The following is a 17358-nucleotide window of genomic DNA, read 5'->3' on the forward strand; positions in this document are numbered from 1 at the left end:
GGTAGGATGTGAGCAACCTTTATTAGCCTCGTCTTGCTTTGACAGGGAGAACAGGAAGTGGTGTGTGTGTGTGTGTGTGTGTGTGTGTGTGTGTGTGTGTGTCTAGTCATCGTCTCCTCCTGTCCTCTCGATGACCTTCCTCATCCACCTGTTCATCCTGTACAGGTGAGTGTAGAAGCCGTACTTCCCGTCGCGGTCGCAGCCCTCGCCCCACGACACCACGCCGATCTGATACCAGCGGTTTTCTGCCGGGTACTTCAGAAAACAGAGTTTACAAATCATTGATAAAGGTGAGTGTTTTATATTGACATTAAGAAGATGGAAATAAACAGTTTGTAGTCATAAAGAGCTTCAGGGACATTTAAGAGCATCATTATAGTCTGTTATCAACCAGTTATTACACACTGATTATAAATGTTAAACTCTAGTGTTTCCAGTCGTCCTTCTTTTAGTTCGATGAGTCTCACCTTCATCACAAACGGTCCACCGCTGTCTCCCTCGCAGGCGTCCCCGCGTTGGCTTTCCTCTGGTTTAAAACCTGCAACACAAACGGCTTGTATTGAAAGGGAAGCTGCGGTGGTTTGAGTTTGGTGTGCAGCTGCGCCAGGTTCGTCCTCGGGAACATCCAGGACATGTCGGGGTGTTCTGACTGAAGCTTGGACCTGCTTACTGAACAGATGTAGAAACTGGACTGTTACCGGCACAGAACATGTTGTCTGTGATCCTGACAGATGTGGAGCTGCGGCAGATGTTCTGGTCTACGATTGGTAGATGGATCTGCTGGAGGACTTTGGGTAAATTTCTGGCTACCGGGTTCCAGGTCTCCTTCAGGTTCCCCCAACCGGTCACTCGTCCCTTAAAGCCTTCGGTCATCAGACTGCCGAGAACAACAAGTCACAAAACCGTCGTCAGCATCCACAGAAAACCCGTCAGAGGCCACATCCCTGAACCGAGATACGACTTAAGGTTGACACCTAAGCTGTGTTTTTCCCTCTGTAAGCCCCTCCCCCTGCACACCCCTCCCTCTGTAAGCCCCTCCCCCTGCACACCCCTCCCTCTGTAAGCCCCTCCCTCTGTGCCGTGTAAAATGTTGGTGAGAGGTTTGTTTCGATGTCTTACAATCTGGTGACCTTCTTGCTGGGCAGGCAGATCGGATGGATCTTGTCGGTGAATACGATTGGCCGTCTCATGTGCAGCAGAGCGATGTCACGGTTCAGATTCTCCCTCCAGTTGTACTTCGGATGGACGATGATGTCATCAATCGCCACGATCTTCTCGGTGCCGCTTTCAAACCTGAAAAGTGTTGTGAATGTTCCCGTCAGTCGCTGCAGAAACGTTGAAGGACCGATGAGGTCCTGAGAAACGGACGAGGCGGCTCACTTGGCTCTGTTGTGTTTTCCCAGGCGGACCAGGATGTCGCTGGTGGTGAAGTTCTTGTTCCAGGGCGGGTAGAGGATGCAGTGAGCTGCAGTGAGGATCCATTCATCACTGATCAGACTGGCTCCACACAGCAGCTCCTGCGGGCTGCGCTTGTAAAGCATCACCTGCCTGCAAACGACAAACTCCTCATTTATTTTGTGACGAGTAAACACTGAGATTTATGTGGTGGTTAAAGACGATTGTATTTATTGAAGTGAAGGCACTTTGGTGTGTAAATAATGTGGTTACCATGGTGCCGAGCCCACGTCGGCATCGTCGCCCCCAACGATGCGTTTCTCTCGGTACGATTCCAACAGCTCGCCCTCCTTCGTGTCCATTTTGTTCAGCGTCTCAAACAGGGGGCGCTGTCCACACTCTGCAACACAACCAGCCGGTAAACCAGTCAGCACGCCGGGAAACTACCGGACACGCTCAGAGAACACGGGGAGTCTTTCCCCGCAACCTGGGAAATACGCTGTTACTTGCTCATTTCAGGAGACAACAGAGTAAATCTGACAGTTTAGTCATTAAACAACTAGTCATGTAGTTAGCCAGTAATGATCCAACAAGTCAGTAAACCAGTTAAACAACTAGTCATGTAGTTAGCCAGTAATGATCCAACAAGTCAGTAAACCAGTTAAACAACTAGTCATGTAGTTAGCCAGCAAGTATCCATCTCAGACCAATAATGTGGAGATTATGTTGAGTTTGTCTGTTATTTACTGGTCAGCCAGGGACTAATTTGACTACTAGCCACCTCCTCCTGTCATTCAACCAGCTTGGTTCGGGTGGTTAGCTGAGGCGTGTTGTGGTGACCAATGAACGGACTCACCGCTCTCTCCATTTCCAAAGGTGCGAGGACTGAAGAACAGTTTGCGGGCGGGGCCGAGGACGGAGCGCTCTCTGCCTTCGGTCTCCGTCGTCTGCTCCTCCACAAGCAGCGAATCCTCTGAGAAGACACAGGTGAGCAGTCAGACAGGTGAGAAGCAGGCAGACGGGGACACCGGCGGGATGATGCGTTGTGGGTTTGTACTTTACCGCACAGCTCCAGGTCGCAGTAGTCAACCGTGACGTTTCCAGAAACCTCCACGTAGCACCAGGGGCCCTCGGAGTCGTTGTCGGGGTTCCTGCACTTGTTGCTCTGCAGAGTCACTTCGGGGATGAAGTCCTTGTCCTGGCTGAGGGCCGTTGCCTCTGGCGATGACCACTGCAGACAGGCGTGGCCTCCCATGGTCACGCTCAGGTCGCCCATGTAGTCTATTCCATAACTGGGTAAACACGCTGTAGTTCTGACTGGAGGCGGAGCCACGGTGGTCGGGACGAAGTCCTCACCTGGAGGGAAAACCGTGGGGAAGGGTTTGGTCACGTTGGGCTGATCAGCTGACAGAGTGGAGCTCACTCTGCAGGTAAAGGTAACACCAGACACCACCTGAGCCCCAACCACCTCCTCCTCCTCCTTTAACCACCTCCTCCTCCTTCAACCACCACCTCCTCCTTCCAACCACCTCCTCCTCCTTCAACCACCTCCTCCTCCTTTAACCACCTCCTCCTCCTTCAACCACCACCTCCTCCTTCCAACCACCTCCTCCTCCTTCAACCACCTCCTCCTCCTTCCAACCACCTCCTCCTCCTCCTTTAACCACCTCCTCCTCCTTCAACCACCTCCTCCTCCTTCCAACCACCTCCTCCTCCTCCTTCAACCACCTCCTCCTCCTTCCAACCACCTCCTCCTCCTTCCAACCACGGGTTGTTGCTAGTGCTAATGATGCAGACGTTGCTATGAGAACATGGAGCATGAGGATGGGTGTGTGTGGAGGGTGGAGGGACTGACCACATGTGGGGACCCTGCAGAGCTCCTTCTGGACTGCTGGGTCCTGGGTGAAGCACCAGGGACCCTCTGGACGGCTGTCAGGGTTTCTACAGAAGTTCTCCTGCAGGATGCTGTTTGGCTCTGACACATTGTACTCCCTGAAGACAGACAGGTCAACGGGTCAACAGGTCAACGGGTCAACGGGTCAACGGCTCAACAGGTCAACGGGTCAACAGGTCAACAGGTCAACGGGTCAACAGATCAACGGGTCAACAGGTCAACAGGTCAACGGGTCAACAGGTCAACAGGTCAACGGGTCAACAGGTCAACGGCTCAACGGGTCAACGGCTCAACGGGTCAACGGGTCAACGGGTCAACGGATTAACGGGTCAACGGGTCAACGGGTCAACGGGTCAACGGCTCAACGGGTCAACGGGTCAACGGGTCAACGGGTCAACGGCTCAACGGGTCAACGGCTCAACGGGTCAACGGGTCAACGGGTCAACGGGTCAACGGGTCAACGGGTCAACGGATCAACGGGTCAACGGGTCAACAGGTCAACGGGGTCAACGGGTCAACGGGTCAACGGATTAACGGGTCAACAGGTCAACGGGTCAACGGCTCAACGGGTCAACGGCTCAACGGCTCAACGGCTCAACGGGTCAACGGGTCAACAGGTCAACAGGTCAACGGATCAACGGGTCAACGGGTCAACAGGTCAACGGGGTCAACGGCTCAACGGCTCAACGGGTCAACGGGTCAACAGGTCAACGGGTCAACAGGTCAACGGGGTCAACGGGTCAACGGGTCAACGGGGTCAACGGGTCAACAGGTCAACGGGTAAATAGTGACACTAACAGTTAACAGTTGATTTTCCTGTTCAACAAATACTCCGTTCTGTTAGTCCATTACTCCCAACTACTTGACTGGTTGTGGCCAATCAGAGTTAACTAATTACATCAAGATTCAATTCTGTTTGTTAGTTCATTAGTTAGTTAGTTATTTCTGGCAGCAGTCTGTGCTGTTAGTTAGTTAGTTAGTTGTTTTCTTAAGCCAGTGTATCTGGTTCTTTCATAGACTGTAGTTTTAGTTGGTTAGTTATGTTGTTTTAAAACTTAGATTAGTTGACATCAGATTTGTGTTCCCTCCTCTGAGTGGGTTAGAGCTGGTAGTTAATGAGTCCTAGTTAACTGATCAGTTACCTGCTGATGGGATGTGGGAAGCGGTGTCTCCAGTACTGACACCGTCGGCCTGATTTGGTGATGTTGACGTTTCCCTCATAGTTGCGTCCCTGACCAGAGATACACTGACCTGTGGACACGCTCGGTTAGTGCTAACCAGCATCAGATCAACTGCTTCACGTCAGGTTTGTTTGTGTTTACCTTCTATACATTGTCTGACGAAGTCGATGCTCTGCTGTGTTCTTATCATCTGAGTTCCTTTACAGTCTGGAGAGCAGACGGACACACAGCAGTCACATGTTTGTGTTCTCTTCTGGACTTTGTTCATGTTTGCAGTGCAGCACACAGCTGTATAAACTCCTCTGAACAAATAACAATCAAACTGCAGCAAAAACTAGATTACATTAAAGAGAACAACTTCTAATTCAAATGAGTCAACGACAAAGAAAAAAGCCTGGATTCTAAACTAATAGTTCAAAAAACTAAATGACACAAAAGCAGACATTTCTATTTTGGTAGAGCTAGGCTAGCAGTTTCCCTCCGTTTCCAGTCTTTGTGCGAAGCTAAACTAAACATCCAGGGTGTGTTTTCTCTGAGAGGAAACTGAGGACGACTGAACGCTTGCTTTCCTCCAGACGTCCAGCCGGAGGCGCTAAGTCTCCAGCTGAGGCCTTTAAACCGCAGAAGAAGCTTAAACAACAGAAAAGCGTAAAGAAAATGGAACGAAACATTTCAGTTAGTTTCATGTATTGACGCAAGAAACGTCACCTCTCGCACTACTTCTACTTTTTTCCTACTTTTCCTTTACGAACAAAATGAGCAAACTGACCAGAAACAGTTCGTCACGATAAAATGTATCAAACTGATCGATGGACTTTAATTAAAACATCAAGAAAGACAAGACAGTAGAAATATAGAAATACAATACAGAAGCATTAAAAAAAAGACGATAAAACTCTTGCCTCAGATTTGTTTTTCAAAATAAACCTATTTTGTAATTTCACGTTTGTAATGAATTTAAAGGTCGTTTAAGGTTGAAACAAAAGTCGATCGATTGATCAGCAAATTAATGGGTTCTCTAAATTTGGTTTCTAGCTGCAGATGCACGAACCAGTTAATATTTAAATATTCATTTCATTCCTTCACAGAATTTCTGTTGGCATCCGTTTGGCTGGTATCCCCACACCAACATCCATACCTGTCACTGCCGTACTCACCCAGGTATTTCACCCAGAAGGCTTCCTGAAGGAACACAGTTTGTTTAGTTGTTAGACGTTAATCTGATCTCTGAGCTGTTTAAAACCAGAGAAGTCGTACCGTTTTCTCCGTCTGCTCGAACACCTCCCGGGCCTCTTCATGGTCGCAGATTTCCTCCACGCACTCTCTCTCCAAGTGCCCTGACAGGAAGTAATACTGCCATCACACAAATGTACGCCGCATGAAGTCGGGGCCCCTGACCACTGGGGGGCCATTGGGGCCCCTGACCACTGGGGGGCCATTGGGGCCCCTGACCACTGGGGGGGCCATTGGGGCCCCTGACCACTGGGGGGCCATTGGGGCCCCTGAAGTTGTTCCAACCCACAACAAATAAACTGGAGCAGATTAAGTATTTTGACTCGGTTAATTTGAATTGTTTTGAAGCAGGTCCAAACCCAGACATGAAACCACAAGGCCACGCTGCTTCATTTGAAATTAAAACTGCTCCTGTAATACAAAAACAAATTAAATATAAATTACCTGGTTTCATCTCTTCGAACATCTGATTGGCCCGTCGGCTCCGGACCAGAACCTGCGACGCCAGCTGGCTCCTGAGGAAAACTGCAGAAAATAGATCCAAATCTTTGAGCAGCTTTCAGCTGCTTGTTCATTCTGCCTCGTTTTAACCAGTGACGGCAGAATAAACATTCAAATTACAACCTTCTCAAAGTGGGAATTCATATCAGGACCTTGTTTTAGACGAGATTTATTTCACCGAGACTCTACCGAAGTATTCAGACCTTTCAGTGAAGAGTCTTAAATAGAATCAAACTGAGCAAAAGTAAAAGAACTCGTTTTAACACCTTACATGCAGGTAGTTGTTCACAGTAACCGACGGAGAGCTGATGAATGTCTAACAGTCACAGGAGAAAGTACTGGAGTAAAGGAGCAGGTTCATGTCAGGCTCCGTTTGGGTTGTTAGTTCGATAAACTCCACGTTCTGTCCTCTGGTTTTATTTATTGGCTGTAAGAAGACTTCAAGCTGCACATTTCAACATCCATTATTCAGAGTTTTAGCATTTAGTTCAAGCTTTACAACCATTTCTACCCGTTACGACGACTAACCCGACTGGTAGAAGAGTGGAATCGGTACCGTGGTTAGCCAGACAGCCGTGCAGGAGAACCAGCAGCAGAACAGCAGCTGGTTTACACGTCGGTTCCACCATCATCCAGACCTGTGAACAGAACCTCAGAACCTCAGAACCTCAGAACCAGATCCAGCAGAGTCCGTCTTCAGTCTGTCTCTGTGTGCGTCCCTCTGGGTCTCTGTGGGAGGAATATCGATCGAAGGGTCAAAGTTTGAGTTTAATGGGAGTTCCTGACATGTTTACCTCGGTCAACAACACGGCGCTGATACGACTGCAGTTTAATCCAGCAGCGCTGCAGTAAACTGAGGCATGTCCAGTGTCTACTTATCTGCTGATCAAAGTCACGATTGGTCTGAAAATAGAGAATCCTACAAATTTCTCACCGTCACAAGTTCCTGAAGTCGTGTCTTCAACTGTTTTGTCTGACCAACAGTCACTAAACCCCCAAATACTCCGTTTATGATCAAATCAGACCAAAAACAGGACAATTCTTCCGTAGTTCGATTAACTGATGAACCTTTTTAGCCTTAAATTGCAGGAACTGACAATTTCTTTGCCCTCCAGATGTTGATATTTTTCACCTCATGGTGGCGCCACAGGTCACTAACAGCACGAGGCATCATTAGATCAGCAACAACCGTTTGGACTTTTGTTCCTGAGCCGGTCAGAAATACGTCATCTGGGTAAAGAAGGGACGCTGCTCAGGTCAGAGGTCAGAGGTCAGGCATTGCGTCGTTGTTCAAAACTCACCATGTCAAATACAACGGAACAGCAAACTGAACAAAATCAGAAGTGATCAAACAGATGTGCAGCAGAGCCTCTGAATGTTATTGATCAGCCGGTCTGACTCAGCACAGCTCAGATCAAATATTTACCTGCAGATACTGCAGGTGAAAGTCTCGCAGCCGGGCCCAACTGTTCATACATACAAACCGAGCTTCACCAATGTGACCGAAATAAATAGTCAGTGGAAAATCAGAGTCCTTTATGGACGTGATGTTACTTTTCTTTACTGTTACTGCACAATATACTGAAGACATGCAGGTTCAAATGCAGCTGCTTTACAGGAAGAGAGCGCCAACACTGCCATCTGTTGGTCAAGTTCATAAATACAATTTCATGCGTCTTAATACATCTGGACCTTTCCTATGAGACTCACATTTGCTCTGAAGATTTGACTTTAAATGCAGCAAAAAATGTGTTTAACAAAAAAAAAAAAAAAAGAAGTCTGAAGTGAAATAACCTCTGGATCCAAAGTTTTAGGAATTTAGATTCAAATGAAAGCTTATTTTTATACCTTAAACAACAATGTGAGTGTTTAATGAGGTTTGAACATGACAGGAGGGTGTTTATCGTCCTCCAATCATCAGAACTCCTCCCAACTGTTGGACTGCACTTCATCAGTGACGTATCGAGAAAAAGCTGCATCGTTTAAATACGTTCAATGGGAATGTCATTTTCTACACAAGCTTCGTCCATTGAGGAGAGCTGCTCATGGGGAAGAGTTTCGTAAGTAAAGACATGTATTCTATTTCTTTACGTCGACATTGATATTATTAAATATTTATTTTTTCTTTAAACTCTTTGTTTGCTTGTTAAATTATTTTAAACTAAAATATCAGCAGAATGAAAGAAGCCAGCAGGTGGTCTCCGACGGCACTCGTCAGCCCTGAGATCCCTCCCCAGGCAGCTCAGCACCCAGGACTCATGACCTGAATGACTAAGATGATGGCGGGGTGAGTCTCGAGCTGCCAACGACCCCCCAACAAGCTCAGAGCCAGCGACTCCTCCAATAATCACTGAGCATTTATAGCAACAGGTTGTAAAGCATGATTTTATTACTTTTTCAAAAACACCTTTACAAATATTTTACCGTCACAGACATATGATTCAAATCTAGTTATCATTCAAGAAAACGTGAAGATAACCCAAACTTGACCATGATAAAATACAATTTTTATTTATTTTTATTTAACCTTTATTTAACCAGGAGAGGCCCACAATAATCTCTGAATAACTCCAAACACTTCAGAGTACCAAAATATAGTGATATTCACTAAAAAGGGGATGGAGGAGGAGGGGGTGGAGGAGGAGGAGGCGGCGATGGAGGCGAGGGAGGTGACCACCTTATTGTGTGAGACTGCATAACGACCACCATCAGAGCAGCTCAGACTCCAGGACTGATGGTTTAATCCAAACTCACATTGATCTCTCTCTCCTCTCCTGCTGATTCCTCTGTAACTCACTGATATACCGACCACGTCTTTCCACTCCACCTCCCAGTAACAACGGCCAGTCAGACCAGTTGAACACAGCAGCTGATGGCATCGATCAAATCTATCGGGGTGATCGGGATACGATTGATCTTCCTCCACGTACGACACCTTCCTGTTGTTGTCGGACAGTCGGAGGTGTCCGTTCACCGTGTTTGTGTCGAGTTCGAGTTCACAGAAATCTGATGGAGAACAAACACAACACGGCTGCAGTTACTGATACATCACCTGTTCATTTGATGACATCATCGATCTGGATGAGTGATGTCACGTGGTTGGATGTGTGCTGCACACTTACACTTCCTCAGACCTGGTTTCATCCATCAGACTCCAGCAGGCTCCACCCTGAAAGGAGGAGGGGGGTCAGACATGGACGTGACATCACTCTCCTCCACACACTGTTACACACTGATCAAGGACCAGTCCAACATTTTCACACAGTCCCGTCCTCTGTCCTCTGTCAGACTGTCTGTCTGCAGCAGCGTCTCCATACCTGAGAGTCTCCAGTTTACAGTGAGGATCCTTCTGTAGAGCAGACAGCAGCTTCACTGTTGAGTCTCCTGGATGGTTGTAGCTCAGGTCCAGCTCTCTCAGACTGGAGGGGTTGGAGATCAGAGCTGAGGTCAGAGAAGCACAACCTTCCTCTGTGATCAGACAACCTGACAGCCTGCAGACAACAAATTCAACAAATCAGATCAGATTCTACTCGGCTGTTTATCAGGAAAATAATCCTCATCAGTTCAGCAGCTTGAATCCTGACCTGAGAGTCTCCAGTCTACAGTTTGGACTCTTCAGTCCAGCAGACAGCAGCTTCACTCCTGAATCCTGCAGCTCGTTGTTACTCAGGTCCAGCTCTCTCAGACTGGAGGACGAGGAGCTGAGGACTGAGGACAGAGCTTCACAGCTTCTGTCTGACAGGTTACAGACAGTCAGCCTGAAGAGATGAAAATCAGCAGAAAAAGAAACCCAAGGTTCAGTTTCATTCGGTATCAGAACACCTGAAGCATCAGGACTGAACAACATGTCAACAAGCTTACACAGCTTTGTTGGAGGCTTTGACCACCGGCAGCAGCCTCAGGAGAGCCTCCTCTGAAGTAGAGTATTTCTTCAGGTCAAACACATCCAGATGTTCTTCTGATGACAGTAAGATGAAGACCAGAGCTGACCACTGAGCAGGAGACAGTTTATTTGTGGAGAGACATCCTGATTTCAGGGACCATTGGATCTCCGTCACCAGAGAACGATCATTCATTTCATTCAGACAGTGGAACAGGTTGATGCTTTTCTCTGTAGACAGATTCTTACTGATCTTCTCCTTGATGTACTGGACTGTTTCCTGATTGGTCTCTGAGCTACTTCCTTTCTGTGTCTGCAGGCCTCGTAAGAGAGTCTGATTGGTCTCCACGGACAGGCCCAGGAGGAAGCGGAGGAACAGGTCCAGGTGTCCGTGTGGACTCTCCAAAGCTTCGTCCACAGCCCTCTGGTAGAGAGGTGTTGGATCAGGTTGTTCTCTTAGGACTTTGGCCCACCAGGGTTTAGTGTTTTGTTCTTCCAGCAGTTTGACAGCAGAGTTGATGAAGTTCAGATGGACGTAAAGAGCAGCCAGAAACTCCTGAATGGTCACATGGACGAAGCAGAACACCGTGTCCTGGGACACCCCGCTCTTCTCTTTAAAGCTCTGGGTGAACACTCCTGAGTACACTGAAGCTGCTTTGATATCGATGCCACACTCTGTCAGGTCGGACTCATAGAAGATCAGGTTTCCTTTCTGCAGCTGCTCAAACGCCAGTTTTCCCAGAGACTCCATCATCTTCCTGCTCTTCAGACTCCAGTGTGGATCTGTCTCAGCTCCTCCATCAAACTTGACCTGCTTCACTTTGGCCTGAACCACCAGGAAGTGGATGAACATCTCCGTCAGGGTCTTGGGCAGGTCTCCTCCGTCTGTGCTCTTCAACACCTCCTCCAGAACCGTAGCGGTGATCCAGCAGAAGACCGGGATGTGGCACATGATGTGGAGGCTTCTGGATGTCTTGATGTGGGAGATGATCCTCTTACCCTGCTCCTCATCTCTGAACCTCTTCTTGAAGTACTCCTCCTTCTGCGGGTCAGTGAACCCTTTGACCTCGGTCACCATGTCAACACACTCAGCAGGGATCTGATTGGCCGCTGCAGGTCGTGTGGTTATCCAGAGGCGAGCGGAGGGAAGCAGTTTCCCCCTGATGAGGTTGGTCAGCAGCACATCCACTGAGGTGGACTCTGTAACATCAGTCAGGATCTCATTGTTCTGGAAGTCCAGAGGAAGTCGACACTCATCCAGACCGTCAAAGATGAACACAACCTGGAAGTGTTCAAAGCTGCAGATTCCTGCTGCTTCGGTTTCATTGAAGAAGAAATGAACCAGTTCCACCAAACTGAACTTTCTGTCTTTCAGCACATTCAGCTCTCTGAACGTGAACGGAAACATGAACTGGATGTCCTGGTTGGTTTTATCTTCAGCCCAGTCCAGACTGAACTTCTGTGTCAACATTGTCATCCCGATGCCGGCCACTCCCTTCGTCAGCACTGTTCTGATTGGTTGATCTCTTCCAGGTGAGCCTTTAAAGATGTCTTCTTGTCTGATGGTTGTTTCTGTTCTGTCTGGTTTCCTGAATTCTCTTTCAATCCGTCTGACTTCATGTTCATCGTTGACCTCTGCAGTCCATCCCTCTGTGATGTACAGCTCTGTGTAGATGTCATTCAGACGGGTCGACTTTCTGGATTTAGAAATCCCCTCAAACACACTCTGGAACTTCTTCTTCAGCTTAGATTTAAGTTCACGTTGACAAACTGGAGCGAGACTTTCTGAATTAACAAAACAAATAAGAGCGATGAATAAATTATACAGTAAATAGTCCAACATTTCATTAACCGAAAGGAAATAAGACAGGAAATATCACATTAGTAACTATAACAAAAGTAAATATGGCATTACTAAATATGACCAAAGTAAGTATGAGTGAATATACTTACGCCATTTGTAAATATGGAGGTAATAAATATGACAGTAAATATGGTTTAAATAAATGTGATCTTATTCAAAATGGCATAAGTAAATATGATATTACTAAATACAACTGTAAATATGACATAATGAATATAATAGTAACTGGTATTAGTAAATATGGCATAATGAATATAATAGTAAATATGGTATTAGTAAATATGACAATGAATATAATAGCAAATATGGTATTAGTAAATGTGACATAATGAATATAATAGAAACTATGGTATTAGTAAATATGGCATAATGAATATAATAGTAACTATGGTATTAGTAAATATGACAATGAATATAATAGTAAATATGGTATTAGTAAATATGGTATCAGTAAATATGACAATGAATATAATAGCAAATATGGTATTAGTAAATGTGACATAATGAATATAATAGAAACTATGGTATTAGTAAATATGGCATAATGAATATAATAGTAACTGGTATTAGTAAATATGGCATAATGAATATAATAGTAACTGGTATTAGTAAATATGGCATAATGAATATAATAGTAACTGGTATTAGTAAATATGGCATAATGAATATAATAGTAACTATGGTATTAGTAAATATGACAATGAATATAATAGCAAATATGGTATTAGTAAATATGACATAATGAATATAATAGTAACTGGTATTAGTAAATATGGCATAATGAATATAATAGTAAATATGGTATTAGTAAATATGACAATGAATATAATAGCAAATATGGTATTAGTAAATGTGACATAATGAATATAATAGAAACTATGGTATTAGTAAATATGGCATAATGAATATAATAGTAACTATGGTATTAGTAAATATGGCATAATGAATATAATAGTAACTATGGTATTAGTAAATATGTCATAATGAATATAATAGTAAATATGATATGAGTAAATATGGCATAATGAATATAATAGTAAATATGGTATTAGTAAATATGACAATGAATATAATAGTAAATATGGTTTTAGTAAATATGGCATAATGAATATAATAGTAACTATGGTATTAGTAAATATGACATAATGAATATTAGTAAATATGGTATTAGTAAATATGACAATGAATATAATAGTAAATATGGTTTTAGTAAATATGGCATAATGAATATAATAGTAAATATGGTATTAGTAAATATGACAATGAATATAATAGTAAATATGGTATTAATAAATATGACAATGAATATAATAGTAAATATGGTTTTAGTAAATATGGTATTAGTAAATGTGACATAATGATTATAATAGTAAATATGGTATTAGTAAATATGACATAATGATTATAATAGTAAATATGGTATTAGTAAATATGACAATGAATATAATAGTAAATATGATATTAGTAAATATGACATAATGAATATAATAGTAAATATGGTATTAATAAATATGACAATGAATATAATAGTAAATATGGTTAGTAAATATGACATAATGAATATAATAGTAAATATGACATAATTCATGTAATAGTAAATATGGTATTCTAACATATGACATTTGAAAACATAACATTAGTAAATATGATATTAGTAAATATGGCATAATGAATATAATAGTAAATATGGTATTCTAAGATATGACATCTGTAAACATAACATTGGTAAATATGATATTAGTAAATATGGTGTCCTTCCAGCCAGTTAAATGTGCAGAGAAATCCTCTTACTTCTCTGCAGACGGTCAGCCAGCTCCTCCTGCTTCATTCTCTTCAGGAAGTGCAGTGTGATCTTCATAAATGACTCTCTGCTGCTCCTCCTCTGCTCTTCATCCTCACCCTCCAACACCTCCTCATCCTCCTCATCCTCCTCCTTACTTATTAAGATTTCTGAGTAATGCGGACTCAGACTTTTCTGCATCTGCTTCAGCTCTTTCCTCACAAACTGGACGATGTTTTCCTCCAGCAGCTGGAACAGAATAAACAAGTCAGACTGAAATCATGGAGACCAACATCAGATCCATGTTGGACTGATAATCCAGTGGTGTACAAAGTGCAGCACAGAGATGACTGTGGACACAACAGATGTCAAACTGGTTGTTATCCATGTACAGACCACAAACATGGAGTCCAGCTGTGTTTGATCCTGCTGGGCAGACTGATCTCCGGGAACCTTTGAGCTCTGCTGGCCGACTCTGTGGAGGAATCATGAAGCATCAGCTCACACTGGTGAGTTACCATGGTTACCGCTGTATGGTTCACACAGGTGAGTTAAAGCCTGTGTGTTCTTGTGGTGATCATCCTGATCAGAACAAACACGACTGAGCTGTGACATTGTGAGAGAGAACTGGAGAACTGAATATGTGGGCTGAGTTGAGTTACATATGGAAGCACATTACAAATGGAGTCAGTGGTGCTCTCCTGCAAAGGACAATATCTTTCACACGTTTTGTCTTTAATTGCCTCTTAAAACAACGTAGATCTTCATCTTTCTGCCCAAACCGGTTCCATTCGTCCCCAGAGAGACGGGGTAGCATCACTTCCCCCAGAGACAACATGACAGCAGCCTGATGAGTTTCCACCTCAGAGTTCTTCAACTTCAGCAGCGGACCAGTAGAGACACCTGTCGGTGAGGGTTCAAACTGAGGAACATCTTACTTCTTTACAGGAGAGCGGGTCCTTCTTTTAAAGTCCATGTTGTGACGCTTTGACCGATCACTCTTCATGGACAGACAGCTGGGTTCAGGTCCTGGTTCTGGTTCTGAAGAGTCTGACTCCTGATGGATCCTGGTAGACAGAGAGGAAAACCAGCTGGCATCAAAATGTACTGTTTATTAGATGCCAACAACAAAAGCATAAATTTGGTAAACAACAAAGTTTGAAGCTTTTCAGGGTGAACATTTATAAACTGAGTGTCAGCCTGACATCACAGAGTAACTTCATCCAGTCTGTTGTTTGATGAGAACGTGTTCTTTCTACAACCTCTGCAGGAATATCACAGCATCAGCAGCATGTGCAGGAACACACCCGACCATCATGTGGAAGGTAGTTTCATTTTATATTCAGTTTTGTCTTACTTCTTCACAGCAGAGGTTGTTGATGTTTTAAAGTCCATGTTGTGATGCTTCGACCGATCACTCTTCATGGACAGACAGCTGGGTTCAGGTTCAGGTCCTGGTTCAGGTCCTGGTTCAGGTTCTGGTTCTGGTCCTGGTTCTGTTTTAGGTCCTGGTTCTGGTTCTGTTTCAGGTTCAGGTCCTGGTTCTGGTCCTGGGGAGTGTTGTTCCTGATGGGTCCTGGTAGACAGAGAGGAAAACTATCAACTCACCTTTAAGTTCAATCAGGTTTCTGAGCTGTTTTTCCCAGCAGTCACTCGTTGCAGCGTTGTTTTTACTGGTCGGCTCCCTTTACCGCCAAATAAACCACCTTATTTTCTGGGTTAGGGTCCAATTGTTCTTAGGAAGTTATCTCATTGATTGAAATGACTCTGAACCGTTCTCAGTGTAACGACCGTGTCATTCCACTCTTCTGACCGGTCCTTTTTTATTTCAGTTAATTTGACATTGTAGTTATCCTAAAAGCAGGTCCACATCAACAACATCCGCCACCTGGTGTAAGAGCAGTCCAGTTCTCTGACCTCCACCGGGGACTTTTCTTTCACATCTTTTCTCAACATTATGTTTTTTTTCCATTGAGGTCAAAGGAAAGTTGTTAGAAAAGGACGCAGGACATCATATGTTTCTGGCTGGGGGCATTATGTGATTGGGTTATTCTGCATTGAGAGCAGCTATAACCCTGACTGACCACAAGGGGGAGCTCAGCAGCTGCAGCTGAACCTTTAATATAAAGCACAGAGTCACTGCTCTCACTCACTTTACTGAGTTATAAAGTGTTCAGCTCATCACGTGGTTTCAGTCAGAGCACCAATACACTCTCAGTAAACATGAATTAAACAGTCATAAGACAACTGGAGTGTCAAAGTCCAAACTTCCTGTATGAGGAAGCTCATATCATGTTCATGGTTTATCATGAATCCACCAAAGGTCGGAGGAACCACCTCCAGCAACAGTGAACAACAGGTCGTGAGAAGAATGAATATGTAATGTGAGGTGTTGAGATTCATACCTCTTCATGTTGGCAAAAACCTGCAGCACCTGATGAACGAAACAACGGAGAGAAATTCATCATCAGTCTTTAGTCTCGGAGTAAAAACACAGATTTGATATCTGTCCGCATACATCGATCTGGATTTACGATAACATAAATTCAATAGTGATTATCTTTGAGGTTCCAGTGAAAGAGGAGAGGAATCACAGATGAAGTGATTCTGGACGTCAATACACCATCAGACAAAGAGCAGCTTGTTTGTGATGAAGAAGAGACATCAGTCTGTTAACAAAGAAGATTTAAATGAAAGGCCCACTTACTCAACTTCTTCCTGTGAACTCGTCTCTCGTCCTCTTGTCCTTCAACAGCCGTCTGTGTCTGCAGGCTGTCTCACACTGAATCTCCTTCATCCAGACATAAAACAATGAAATAACTTCTGAACCTGCAGAGCTCAAAGTTCAACTGATATTTCACTCTGATAATCTTGATTAATATTTAACCCACAGCAACGTCCCTGACAACAGGACAGACTTGTTTCTTCAGTTATTTTGAGACATGAATTTACACAACGCCCCATTTCATATCCAGACAGAGCATGTTAGTGGCAGCTGGTCCAGTCATCCAAAATGAGTGATGGTCCTGTTTCTCACAGACTTTCTGACTCAAACTGCATCCTTCAAAAGGCTCATTTGTTTTGTTCCCATCACTAGAATGACCTCCTGGTTTCCCTCCATCCACGTCTGTCCAGACTCATCTCGTAATATGTGAACCAAGAACCAGCAACAAAACTAGTTTCAGTCCAAAAGATCTACTTAAACGAGCTGAAGTCAGAAAGCACGTGAGTAATCATGATGGGAACAGATTTGGGGCTGATGTGAAGGCGGTGAGGAGCTCTGTGGATTTCGTGCTCCACCAGCAGGCAGAAACACTCAGCTGTGTCACCTGAGTCTGTTTTGAACCAGGGGGACAGTTTACTGTTAAACTGGTGACACGTAACCTCCAACCACCCCCGGCCTGTCGTCGGAGGTGTGGTCATCCACCTTCGGCTCCTGGTGGTGCTTTCACTTTGACGTAGATGACTTCTGTCTCTTATCAGTCCGTCGGGCTTCCTCCGATAAAAGGTGGACTTTAATCTTTAATGTCCTCAAATCAGTGTTGCTTGTCCACTAATCTGATGTGTTCTGATGGTTCCTCGCGGAGGAGTGCAGGAGCCCAGCAGGGGGCGGTCCTCCTCCTCCTCCTC

General features: G+C 44.5%; 2 protein-coding genes across 2 annotated transcripts; both read right to left on the reverse strand.

Annotated features, from left to right (window-relative positions):
- Positions 1 to 2: 2 nt before the first annotated feature.
- Positions 3 to 6914, reverse strand: f2 (coagulation factor II (thrombin)). The gene is made up of 15 exons (XM_069164262.1): positions 6761 to 6914; positions 6148 to 6228; positions 5728 to 5807; positions 5628 to 5652; positions 4612 to 4677; positions 4432 to 4540; positions 3251 to 3387; positions 2458 to 2751; positions 2252 to 2368; positions 1669 to 1795; positions 1381 to 1548; positions 1120 to 1293; positions 699 to 877; positions 468 to 538; positions 3 to 255 (listed from the first exon to the last, which is right to left on the reverse strand). The coding sequence occupies exons 1-15, from the start codon at positions 6834 to 6836 to the stop codon at positions 103 to 105; spliced, it is 1857 nt and encodes a 618-aa protein (XP_069020363.1). The 5' UTR covers positions 6837 to 6914; the 3' UTR covers positions 3 to 102.
- Positions 6915 to 9126: 2212 nt separating this feature from the next.
- LOC138207194 (NLR family CARD domain-containing protein 3-like) lies at positions 9127 to 15317 on the reverse strand. Its single transcript, XM_069164255.1, has 9 exons — positions 15086 to 15317; positions 14667 to 14795; positions 14125 to 14203; positions 13740 to 13977; positions 10066 to 11869; positions 9789 to 9962; positions 9522 to 9695; positions 9327 to 9373; positions 9127 to 9210 (listed from the first exon to the last, which is right to left on the reverse strand). Exons 1-8 carry the CDS (start codon positions 15151 to 15153, stop codon positions 9352 to 9354), a joined length of 2688 nt encoding a protein of 895 aa, XP_069020356.1. The 5' UTR covers positions 15154 to 15317; the 3' UTR covers positions 9127 to 9210; positions 9327 to 9351.
- Between the last annotated feature and the right edge of the window lie 2041 nt (positions 15318 to 17358).

The sequence above is a fragment of the Embiotoca jacksoni genome, unplaced genomic scaffold, assembly GCF_022577435.1.
Source record: "Embiotoca jacksoni isolate LCO1_2020_lvr unplaced genomic scaffold, fEmbJac1.0.p SCAF_30, whole genome shotgun sequence".
Lineage (NCBI taxonomy): Eukaryota > Metazoa > Chordata > Actinopteri > Embiotocidae > Embiotoca > Embiotoca jacksoni.